Here is a 12064-nt window from a genome sequence, read left to right as displayed (position 1 = left end):
GAGAAAATGTTGTTTTTTTGCACAATGACATTTAAAGGCCTCTGTTGAACATGATCATGCCACCTCAGTCAACTTCCTGAGAACTGTAGAATATTGAATCATAAAGAATCACCATATAGATAAGATGAGTGAAGCAAAGATGAAGATGCTCAAACGACTGTGTGGCAAGACTAGGAAAAACAAAAGAATCATTGCATTAAAGCTAAACTGGATGAAGCTTCAGTTCATGTTAAAATACATGAGAATTGTTTGATATGACATAGCCACATCCAACGAGGCCACAAGGATGTCTCAATATGGAGGAGTGATTTGATTCACATTGAAAGTACTAGAAGAGCCAAGGACATGCATAAAATAACCATAGCAGGAGTACTGAAAAAAGGAATGCATAGGTTAGGGCTTCTTTCATGCATTACTTTTAATAAAAACAAGTGTAGAGGAAGGATCCATATGTCCGGTCCCATTTACTTGGGATAAAGCTTTGTTACTGTATTACAAAACCCTCCTAGAACACCTGTAAACATAATTAAACACTGAGATTCCTTTAATAGAACTATCAACAAGTATGGCGAGTTCAAAAAGTACAGCAATGGAAAACAACATAAAAGAATTAGCATCACATGGATAGACTTCTGAAGATGCTTATCTGCTCATGGATCTATTTAAGTCCAAAATTTTTGCATTAACAGTTGAGTGGACATTGTTAAGCTCTTGCATTAACATATACAATTGCTTCTTTAAGATTAGAAGAGAGCATCTGCCAATGGGGTTTGACTCTAGCAGTTATAAATCTATGACTATGACCTTCAGGGGAATCATTTTGAATTGGCGAAGATAGGTTCCTCGTTTGGACTTCTGAAGATTGGAAGTTCATTGTTTGAATTTCTGAAGACTCTGGGTTCAGTAGTTGGACTTGCAGGGGGTCGTGGGGATGTATCACCAACCATATCCTTGGTCTTATGGAGAAGAAAGGTTCCAGAAAGAATGGTCAGAAAGCCACACAATTCAGTTGCAATTTGTGATGCATTTTGTGAGTCCCAGTCCTGAAGCAGTAAGAGTGAAACAGATCAGCAGTCATACATAGTGGTAATCAAATTAACGACTTAAATGCCAACAATAACTCAACAGCAAGACCCTTAGAGGGATTCCATTTTAGAAGACTCTCATTTAACTGTCATAAATTTTGAAGTTACAAGACATGGCATCAACTGAAGTTCCACACTCACGGTCCATCCTTCAGTGTAGGTGGATGGAAAGGTCTATTATGTATTATATATAGATAACGGATGGATTTTCAACCAGAAAGACATTGTCAATTTGGGACCAAATCATATATAAGTATAGACTGCAGGATGTCTCCTGCTTTTTGATAGCTTTATGATGGCGACAGAGTTCACATCTGCATACCATCCAGACCTTAACATTTCAAATAAGAACAATAACCGATCATAATAGTCAGAGAAGGTTATCTGCTTAGCCAGTGCAGTAGCTATAATACTACTAAAACTAATCACTCAGACTACCAGAGAAGTTACCTGTCTAAACATGTCCACCCTGACTTGTCATTGCAAATCATAAAAGATTGACATGTAAAGTCCTAATAAACATGAGATCAAGGAATCACATGCCTCATTTGGCCCCACTTTAGACACACTCAGGATTTTGCTCAAGAATGGGTGTGGATTGTGAGATCCTTTTCAACTTCCACCTTCATATTCCCTGCCTAAGTTTTTCTGTACCTCCACCTTGCTAACCATCCAAATTCACCGTGCTCCCCTTTCCATACAAAATCCTAATTCAACTCATCATGACTTACAAATGTTCTAAATCCTTCAGAACCCTAGATTTACAATTGTCCATGATAAATTTTAATTGGGTGCACTGTCTTTATTTTGAAGAAAAACCCAATAATCTTGAGACAACAGGGTTTCCTGAATCGTTTTCTAAAAGTCACAGCCTGCAACATTACTCAGAAGTTTTTTAGGAAATATTAATGGGAGTAAGAATCACATAACACTGGGTTAATTAATTAAAAAGAAAGAAGCAAAAAGAACGAAGATAATCAGTTTTTGAAGCAATTTTTTCTTTCTTTCTTTCAGATACATGAGTTGCAATACATGCAGACTATTCAATCACAAGGCATAACAGCATAGCATGCTTTAAAAGATATCTTGGACATTGATGTTACAGTTTGCAGTAGAGTTCATTGATGCAGAACACGAAGTTCGTGTTTGCACTTTGCTGAGCATAATATACCCCTCATTCAGATGCCATGTTTCAAGGTTAAAAATACTAGAAATCAGATTCATTAGAGCATCAAACCTCAAGACTCAGGGAACTAGCAACTACAGATTCTGTGACCGGCCACTTACATGGATGCCACACAACATTATCAATTCCAAGTATAAAAGAAAGTAATTCAAATGCATCAGCACTAATATCCAAAATGAAAACATTTAGTAACAAAAGAATGGAACTATGAACTTAAATATAATGTCATCCTAAAAACTTCACGGTGCAAGATTAAGAGGGTAAGGAAGATAAACCAAAAATCCTAAAATCCATACAGATGTGGTGTTAAGACATTGTCAGACATGGGTACTAGGTGCAAACCGTCTAATATGATGGGTTCAGGCCAGTATCATCAAACAGTGACAAAAATCCCCACAACCTGGATGGTTTCATGCATGCAATCCATATTTATCTCCATCTTAACATGCACGATGTTTAAGAATTAATAAGTTGCAAACAGATAATCCAAAGTAGTTGTCTACAAAAATTTGTTCAAAGACTGAACTTATGGAAAGTACCAGACAACAGAAATTTCCATTAAGAGAATCACCTTAAACATGATCATGCTAGCAATGATGGTGAATGAAGTGAACATAACATAGTAAACAGGAGATATAACAGCGGTGTGAAAAGTGTCCAATGCCTGCAAAAGATGAAACCAGCTGTAGATTAAGCATCTTCAAGAATCAAGGGAGGGTATGAAGAAAACTACAGAAACTATTCTCAGCTATTTTGGAGAATTATGCAACTTCTCCAAGCAGATAGATGAAGGTGACTGGTCGTTTAACGAAATCGCAACATATTTGAAAAGTACCCTAGTTGAAAATAAATTTAAATATTCCCCCAGCAAATCAGACATCAAAATTATATGCTAAATTCAGTTTTAATCATGACAGCATACAAGCATATATTACAGCTGACTCTCAAAACAGAAAGCGGTTCGGCAGTGACATGGTGCTGTTATGTAGAGCTAACTTAAGATTAAATCAACCCCAAAAAAACCCACAAACACTTAAATTAGATCAAAGACAAAGTAGGGGGTTACAGTTTTAAGTAAACCAAAGCTGAAAAACCTGATCAAGATAGAACCAAGTGATGTTTATAAGTAGATCAAACACTGCTGCATGTATTATAAGATTCCAATGTCTTTATAGTAAGATAGGATCCAAAACATCAAATCAGTAACTAGGAGTCTGTATGCCAAAACGAGTGAAAACAAATTTGGATCAGCTGGAGGAATGATGATACCGTAGCCGTGCTAAAAATTTAATTGGTTTCTGATGGTTGGAATGGAAGTAACGAAGCTGGACAGAGAATACAAAGTGTGCTTTTATGGACATATCAAGTGGTGGAGGAGATGGGAGGATGGATCAAATAAAGGGGAGAGGGTATGGAATGGAAGGCTCATAGACACAGAAGGGTTCCAGATGTGGGAGAAGGAGAAGAGGTTCAGAAAATCAAAAATATCTTAGTCCCACACCTGTTCAAATGAGGAAATCATAGTAGTCTTAGCACATCAACTCGATGATGGAGTGATCACAGTTTGAAGATCTCCTTCCAGTCAACAGGAGCATCACGAGCAGCTCCAATAGGAATCTAACAAGAGAGGAACATAGGGAAACAAATAGAAAATAAGAGGAGATAAATATTGTTCAGCTCACTCAAGGAGGCCTAGCCGTTCTTATCACTCAGAGAATGAACAGAAATAGCAGTGCCCAAAAGCATTCTTCAGGCTGTTGTCTTTAGGTAAGGTACCATGACACGTTAATTCTGGGTTAGTGTTAATGAAAGGTCTTTAAATCAATCCAAGTAAATATATGTTTACAGTGAATTGACTTTGGTAATTTACTTCCAAGAAGTTTAAATTATCATAAGGGATTTCTAAGAATCTAAAGTAGAAAATAAGAAATCTATATTCCCCAATTTGTAAAGGGGGTGCTTGTAGGAGATAAGTTGACACCTTTATCAGAATAGACAACCATCCTTGCACAAGAATTTTAAGACACAGATTAGATTACCCATGTTGATAGTTAATACAGAGAAATTGAGATGCCACAGAAACCTTCTCTCAGATGAAATAGAAGATTGACAATCCCATTCATACAGAAGGATGTAAACACATGTATTGAATCTACTGATGTTTGCAAAAAATTGTGGTGCCACAAAGAACTGCACATAGAGATGAACTAGAAGATTGACTGTCAAGATTATCATTAAGGGACTGATAAATGATAAAGCTGCTTCACCAAAAGCTAGATGATTGACAACTTATGTCTATAAATGCCAATGAAACAGAAAGCCATTGCAAAGATGGCCAGGGAAGCAACACTAAAGGCAACAGAAGAATGACACAAAGATGAATTAAGCACAGCAATGTGAAAGCAATAAAAATTCTGTAACATTTTCATCTTAGGAATAAGTATTCAAAACATTCCTATGCTTCTGCGCTTCCAATGTGGAATGTCAAGCCATAAAAATATATATAGGGGAAGAGGGAGAAAAAGAAAAAAAAGAAAAAATAAACGTTTTGGTTTAGTATCATCTCCCTTAGCATGCAATGTTTTGTCAAATCACATAAACTTTAATTTAAAATAGAAGTTCAAGACTGATTGGAGAACCTGGTTGAAAACAAGTTCCTAAGTTACCTTGTTCAAATAATCCAACTGCAGGAGACAACAGATGACAACAACCAAAGTGAACAACCAAGTCTGGAAGTATTTGAACTGATTTGATCCTGAAAATGTTAACTTCAAAGCAATTCCCAATGCTTTCACACTCATAACCTACACCATTGGAAGTTTGAGAAAAATGGGAACGAGAACTATTATTTCTAGTCATATAAGCTGCAAAAGATAATATGCATACCGTAAGAGATCCCATCAGTGAGCAGATACCAATGTATACTGTCATATGTTTTTTCCCATATTTTGGCACAAACAAGAAAATGAGGATGAGAACCGTAATCACAACGATGCAAGTGTAAACAATGAAACCTGTTGGAATCAAGAATCCAGAGATCAGTTCCTGGCACATAGTGTAATACTGAGTGAGGGTTTCAGAAACATGTAATTATGTAGAGTTATAGCCAGATTTGGAGACTCTAGTTCCCCATTTTCAGAGATTCAGGGTATGAGAAATCAAGACTACAAAAACAAGATACATCATGAGATCTAGAATACATAATCAAGATGAACAAGAACCTAAAATACTTGTTTCTCACATAAAACTGGGGAGGGATAGGAAATCCAGTAAAGGACAGGTTCTTGTGAGAAAAGCCACAGGCAAATTAATATTTAACAGATTACCTGGCTGAGTAGCTAGTTGCCATACTTGCTTTACTGATTCAATGGCTCTTTCTTGTGGTGCATGCAAGGCAATAGTGACGGACCCTACCACACAAAGATGACAGCCAAGCATGCCAAAAATGTGCAATTTTTCATCTAACAGAAAATGTGCGAGCACTGCGCTGCATAAAAGACCAACTCTTCAGAGGAAGCAGGAAGGATGCTTTCATGGAACAAGGTAGCAAAGTTATCTTGAGATATACCTGAAAATAATACTTAAAGCTCCCAATGGAGTTACAAGAATTGCAGGAGCGAATGCATAAGCAGCAAAGTTGGCTGCCTCACCAATAATCACTAGAAAACGACAGTCAGTAGTTATGTACAGAATACAACATTTCAATTGAGTGATTCCTATGATGATGTTGAGAAAATTTTTAGGATCTTTCTCATATATATATATATATATGGAAGGGTGTTAGGGGGGTATGAGGGAACAGGTGGGGATAATAACTAGCATGACTATACCTGAACCCGACTTGCATATTTACCATTGTAGCTGGTCAGAACATCTTGTATTCATTGGTTATAGGGGAAATGTGTTCAAGGTTTTAGCAGATCCATTTCTTTCTATCAAAAGACATCACAATGGCTAATGAAGACAAAAAGAAAGCCAAATGGTCTGTTACATCCAGCAGTATATGACAAAAAATCACTAGATGACATAACCAGTCTTTTGAAGTAAAATGTGACTTTAAGATATTTCACAAGCTGCAGTTATATTTCTTTACATGGTTTAAATGAGAAAATTGAGACATTAAATGGGATTATGTTGAATACCACTATCCCTTATGCAGAATCCCAAGAAACCTTTGCAAAATTATAAGTTATGATTTCGAGCACTTCTTGTAGAAGACCAAAGTTTACCTTTTCTTCTCCTCCCCCCCCCCCCCCCCCACCAAAACTCCTTTCTTTTTGGAGTGAACTGCCAATATAAGCTCATTAGAACTGGAATCTTGTACCAGTAAAGGGTCTTATCTTGCCTTTGCATTGGTCTATAGCCTCCCTTTAATTCATAGTCTCAAAGATGAAATGGTGAAATTGTGTTACATTCTCCTCATCCATATCTCTGTACCTGTCTCTTATATGGATCTAGCTGAATTTGTTTACCATTCCTTCCTAAAGATGAGATATAATGGGTCTGAACTAGAACATTTTAGTTGACAAAAATTTACTAAATTGGAGAAGTAAAAATAAGAAAACTATGGCAAGATCCAGTGCTGAGACTGAATATTGAGCTACAGCTCATACTGCAGTTGAGTTGATGTGGTTGAAGTTGTTGCTTGAAGAGGGGTTTACTTGTCACTTCACTGATGAAGATATTTTGTGATAACCAGGCAACTATCTATATTGCTAGTGATCTAGTGTCCCACAATAAACTAATATCAGTACTGCAGTTGACCGTTAATTTGTCTAGGGTGCCGTCATCAAGATGCTGATTGTTACTCCATTTGTTTCTTCTAGAAACCAATTAAGTGAAGCATTCAGTAAACCTCTATATGGTCCTGGCAACCCAACTTATTGGCGAGTTTCTTCCAAGCTACAAATGGGTGACTTGTATGGTCCAGCTTGAGGAGGTGTTAGGGAAGTTGTAGTGTTCCATGATAGGGGGGTGTGCCTATCATTGATTAGTATCTCGGTTTCCTAGTATTCTCTAGTGTTGTTTTGTGTATGAAATCCTAATACTTACCTGAGTTGTTGACTTTAGTTACTTTTTAGGTGGTTAATGCCTTTAGCTATGAAATACTAATGGTTTCTTTTGGGTTAGGGGGGTGGGGAGGAACCAAACCAGCTGGTATTCTCAGCAGTCTCACTCTTCCCTCCTTCAATCTTCTTCTCTTGGATTGCATGATTGCTGGTGCTTAAGAAAGAAATTGTATCAAACTTCAAATCTATGGTACTTAAGACAGTTAAATAATCACCCTGGTAATGCAGTAGCACAAAGATCAATTTTTTTAAATTTCACCTGAGACTCTGAGTGCAACTAGACTTCAACATTTTACAGGATACTTGGAGGGACTCCCAGTATCTAAAAGCTTTTATACATAGGGGAAGGAATTCCAAAATATTAGGATCTTGTTCATATCAGAGATCCACTATGCACAGGATTAAAGTTGCCCACAGAAAAAGCATTGAAGTCAACCAAACACAGAAGCAGACAGATATATATATGATAACATTAGAATATTTCCAGTTTCGAAATATAGTCCTTGTCTACAGCTTATGCCAAGATATCCCCAAAATAGTAAATGCAAGTCTAAAAAACTAAAGCCCTATTATTTCATCTCTAGTAATGGAAATCTAATTAAGATAATTATAATGTGGTTATCTGGACTATATCTAGTTCACAATTAGCATCCTTAGTGGAACTATGTTCAAAATGAAGGGAAGAGTATAATAGTATGGCTTGTTAGTTGATTGATAACTTTAGGGGTGCAAGTTTGGCCCTGGCGGCCCCGACCCGCCCCTAAGCCCGCCCGAGCCCGAATAGGGCCTGGGCTAAAGATTTTGGCCCTAAGGGCGGGTTAGGGCCAAAATATTCTAGCCCTGAACTAGGGCCAAGGGCGGGCCTGGGATTACTCTCTGGCCCGCCCAGACCATCTCGACCCGTCCCTGATTTTGGCCCTAATCTTGGCCCTGATTCTAGCCCTGATTTTGACCCCGATTCCAGCCCCGATCTTGACCCCGATCTTGGCCCCGATCTTGGCCCCGATTCCGGCCCCGATTCCGGCCCGGTTCCGACCCCGATCTTGGCCCCGATTCCGACCCGATCTTGGCCCCGATCCCGACCCCGATCCCGGCCCCGATCCCGGCCCCAATCTTGGCCCCGATTCCGACCCCGATCTTGGCCCTGATCCTGGCCCTAATTTTGGCCCTGATTCTGACCCTGATCTTGGCCCTGATCCTGACCCTGATCTTGGCCCTGATCCTGGCCTTGATCTTGGCCCTAATCTTGGCCTTGATCTAGGCCCACGATTTTGGCCCTGATTTGAGTCTGGATGTTTTGTAAAAAATTATATCTTCATTACCAATGTAGAAAGCATTCACTAAATTTTGGCCCGATCCTGACCTAATTTTGGCTCTAGTCTTAATGTTAATTTGACCTTGATCATGTATTAGATTTTTACCTTAATCTTCACATTAACATTGATATAACTCTAAGTCTCGACTTTTACCTTCAGTCATTTTTATCATATTAGACTATGAGTTCACTTTTTATATTATTTTTAAGATAATTTTTATTTTTCAAACTAAGTCATTTTTAGTTCCAAAAAATCATTGTTTTTTTTTTTTTGACTAAGGCGAGATAATATATTATAAATAATAAAAGCTAGTATATAGAGAATTAATATCTAACAAATCTACACCCCTAACTTCTCATCATGAATATTGACATCTTTCTTTTGCCTCTAATGTGATATTTCAGAAGAAGGAAAAAAAAACTTATTAAGGATAGATAGCTATGTTTGTAACTAAAATATAATTTATTTAACTACGGAAAAAATATCAAATAATAAATTATCATTGATTTACTTGTTAACAAAGTTTTGAATATGAATTTTTTTTTGTTGAATAAGGATATCAATGGGAGGGGTTTTCAATTTCCATCACCAAAGTAATGGGAGAAGTTTTCAATTTCCATCATCAAAGCAATGAAAGACTTTCAGAGATCAATATAAAATTATCGAGTATGAATTTATTTATGTTTGAAGTAACACTATCAACTTATTGACTATTTTATCATTTTGTATGAGCTTGAATTATCTTATATTTCTATGAATTTTATTTTTAGTTTATTTATGATATTTTTATTTTTATTAATATTATATTTTTTTTTATAAATTTACATTTGATATTTTAAGTCCAAGGATAAGACCAATTAAGGCTAGGGCCAAGATAAGGTCAATTAGGGCCAGGGACAAGGCTAATCAGGGTCAAGGCCGATTAGGGCCAGGGACAGGGCCAATCAGGGCTAATCAGGGTTAGGGCTAATAAGGGTTAGGGCCAATCAGGGCCAATTACGGCGGGAATTGGCTTGGCTTGGCCCTGTAGGGCTTAGGGCAAGGACAATAATCTTTGGCCCTGAACTAGGGTCAGGACGGGAATGGGCTCAGATAGAACATATAGGGCTGGGCTTGGGATTGCAAAAGCCCAGCCCAGCCCGGCCCAGTTGCAGCCCTAGATAACTTGGGTTCTGGAAGTAATCAAGGATGTGATGACTGTCTTGTAGGAAAAAAATCCAAACCCCCCCCCCCCCCAACCCCTTCGCAAAGTGAGTGAAGCAAGGAACAAGTGTAGTTAGGATTTTTATAGAGATTTTAGATTCATTCTTAATTCCTACCGTTTCTAAGGTTACTATTTTTCAACCATTTGATTTGAATAAATTTTCTATACAAACTACCAATCTATATGTTTTGTCCATCAAGAAATGAGGTAATATCTTCAGCATCAGTTTCTGATGGGAAAGAAAAGGCAAAATATGTAAACCTTGCTCTTTATTAATTATTACCAATGGAATATTACAGTGGAAGCAATATCTGTTAAATTTGGAAGAAAGTAAGTGTTTTGATCACTATTAAACTTACTAGTCAGCAACCCAGCCCACCAACAAGGCTCGCGCAAGTAAGCATACCCCCCTGAACCTGAAGACAAATAATGCACAGTTAAGAAATCACAAAAATTTCAATTTAGAAACCTATCTTAGAGTAAAACTAATCGCCCCAGATGAAAATCAGAACCAAGTCCCAAAAACTAGCAAATTCTTTAAACAATAGGAGAAAGGAGAAGAGTAAGAATATTCAAAAGCAACCAAACAAGAAACGCGGCTAAAAATTATAGAAATGAGGGAACAAACAACAAACCTGCTCTTATCCCATTAAGCCCTGATTTCTTGAGTCCTTTCTTCTTCACTATATAGCTGGATCCAATAAAAAAACTCGACGAAACAGCCAACGTAAGCCCCTTGATGTTATCAGAAGAAATCCCCATAACAGGGAAACGGAGGAAGAAGAAGATCACCCCAAATGATTAAAGAGTTGCAGAGGCGTTCTCTCCAAAACCCAATTCCTATTCCTAAAAAAAGAGAAAACCCAAATGCCGAAAAATGCCATATAATAGAAGAAAATGAAAATAAAGAAAAGGGAAGATGAACCGAGGATAAATATTGTCTTACCTTCCTTGTTATGTACAGAAAATCTGAACCTTCTTAAGAAACGCCCACCAGCCTCATTCGGAGACTGGTGATGAAGATTGAAACCGGTTTCTATGAAGAATTTAATGATGTTGACGGTCTCGTTGATGGTAATGATGATGGTAGGTTATGTTCTTCTCAAATGGGGGGAACGAATTTTCGTACGAGCGGTTCCGCAAAGGGCGAAAGAATGTTCTTAGGAGCAATTCCTAAAGGGTATGGGCTCCGGCTAAAAGAACAACAATATTTCCGTTACTGAACACTAGAACGACGTGGCAACGACAATTTGAACGGGTCCCGCGTTTTTGGCTTCTCTTCTTTATTCCTGTTTCTCCTTCTTCATTTCTCGTATCTTCTATAATGCCCCCTGATTTGATTCTGGTTCCTCAGACTTCAAACAAATCAGGGAAGTTTCTACATAGCACGGTTTCTAAGCTCTGCCATGCACTTCAAACTCCCCCTCGGTTCTCTCCCTTGGTAGAGAGCAGAGAAGTTAGGGAAGATCTTATCTATTAAAGCATCTGTGTGATGTCATCTTTATCTTTTCCCCAAGTTACTGATGCTTTTCTAACTTAAAATTCTCCAATTTTGTGAATTTTACAATTTTACATCCATATGATTTGTTCTTCTATAAAATACCTGTCATATTTATAATTTATATGACTCACCGCACGGGAAAAGTCAGCATAAAACATCAAAAACTGTATTCCTCTCACACCCCTCTACCATACATTTAAAAAGAAGATCCATCAGTAATGAATAAGGTAAGCTAAAGTCGAACTTAACTCTTCAATATGTGGTCGAGAAGTGCATCAGTAATGAATAAGGTAAGCCAAAGTCAAACTTAACTCCTCAATATGTGGTCAAGAAGTGCGACAAGGGCTCAATCCTTTACCTGCAAATCATCTCATACTCTGCTCCAACCCAACAAAACCGAGCCCCTTTCATGACAACCTCAACTAGTGTGATGCACTCAACACCTTCCAAGCAACTTGCGTTCTGAGCTTGTTATACTTCTAATCCCATTGCAACTCTTTTTATGTTGTAACTAAGCCAACACCTCATTTTTTTTGGGTGAAAATCGTCACTGTGGAAGATGTCTATACGATTAACTTGATGTCATGCTCTTGGGCTCCCTAGGTTTAGCTGCTCTCGATGACAAAGCTTAAAACAACCACAAGTCTAGTTTCAGGGAAGCAAACTAAACAACCCTAGGAGATGGTGATGTAAATAAACTGAT

The 12064-nt window shown here is 37.7% G+C and overlaps 1 protein-coding gene across 1 annotated transcript; it reads right to left on the bottom strand.

Annotated features, from left to right (window-relative positions):
- Positions 1-301: 301 nt before the first annotated feature.
- On the bottom strand, positions 302-11949 carry LOC149010346 (putative magnesium transporter NIPA1). Its single transcript, XM_089160462.1, has 9 exons — positions 10807-11949; positions 10496-10706; positions 10220-10276; positions 5840-5930; positions 5598-5758; positions 5158-5285; positions 4938-5075; positions 2843-2935; positions 302-1043 (listed from the first exon to the last, which is right to left on the bottom strand). Exons 2-9 carry the CDS (start codon positions 10620-10622, stop codon positions 816-818), a joined length of 1023 nt encoding a protein of 340 aa, XP_089016588.1. The 5' UTR covers positions 10623-10706; positions 10807-11949; the 3' UTR covers positions 302-815.
- Positions 11950-12064: the final 115 nt, after the last annotated feature.

This window comes from Hakea prostrata, chromosome 7 (assembly GCF_041222555.1).
Source record: "Hakea prostrata isolate BN-2017 chromosome 7, UWA_Hpros_2, whole genome shotgun sequence".
In the NCBI taxonomy this organism is placed as follows: Eukaryota; Viridiplantae; Streptophyta; class Magnoliopsida; order Proteales; family Proteaceae; genus Hakea; species Hakea prostrata.
The sequence above is the reverse complement of the archived record's forward strand: the minus strand, read 5'-3'. Positions and strand labels throughout refer to the sequence as shown.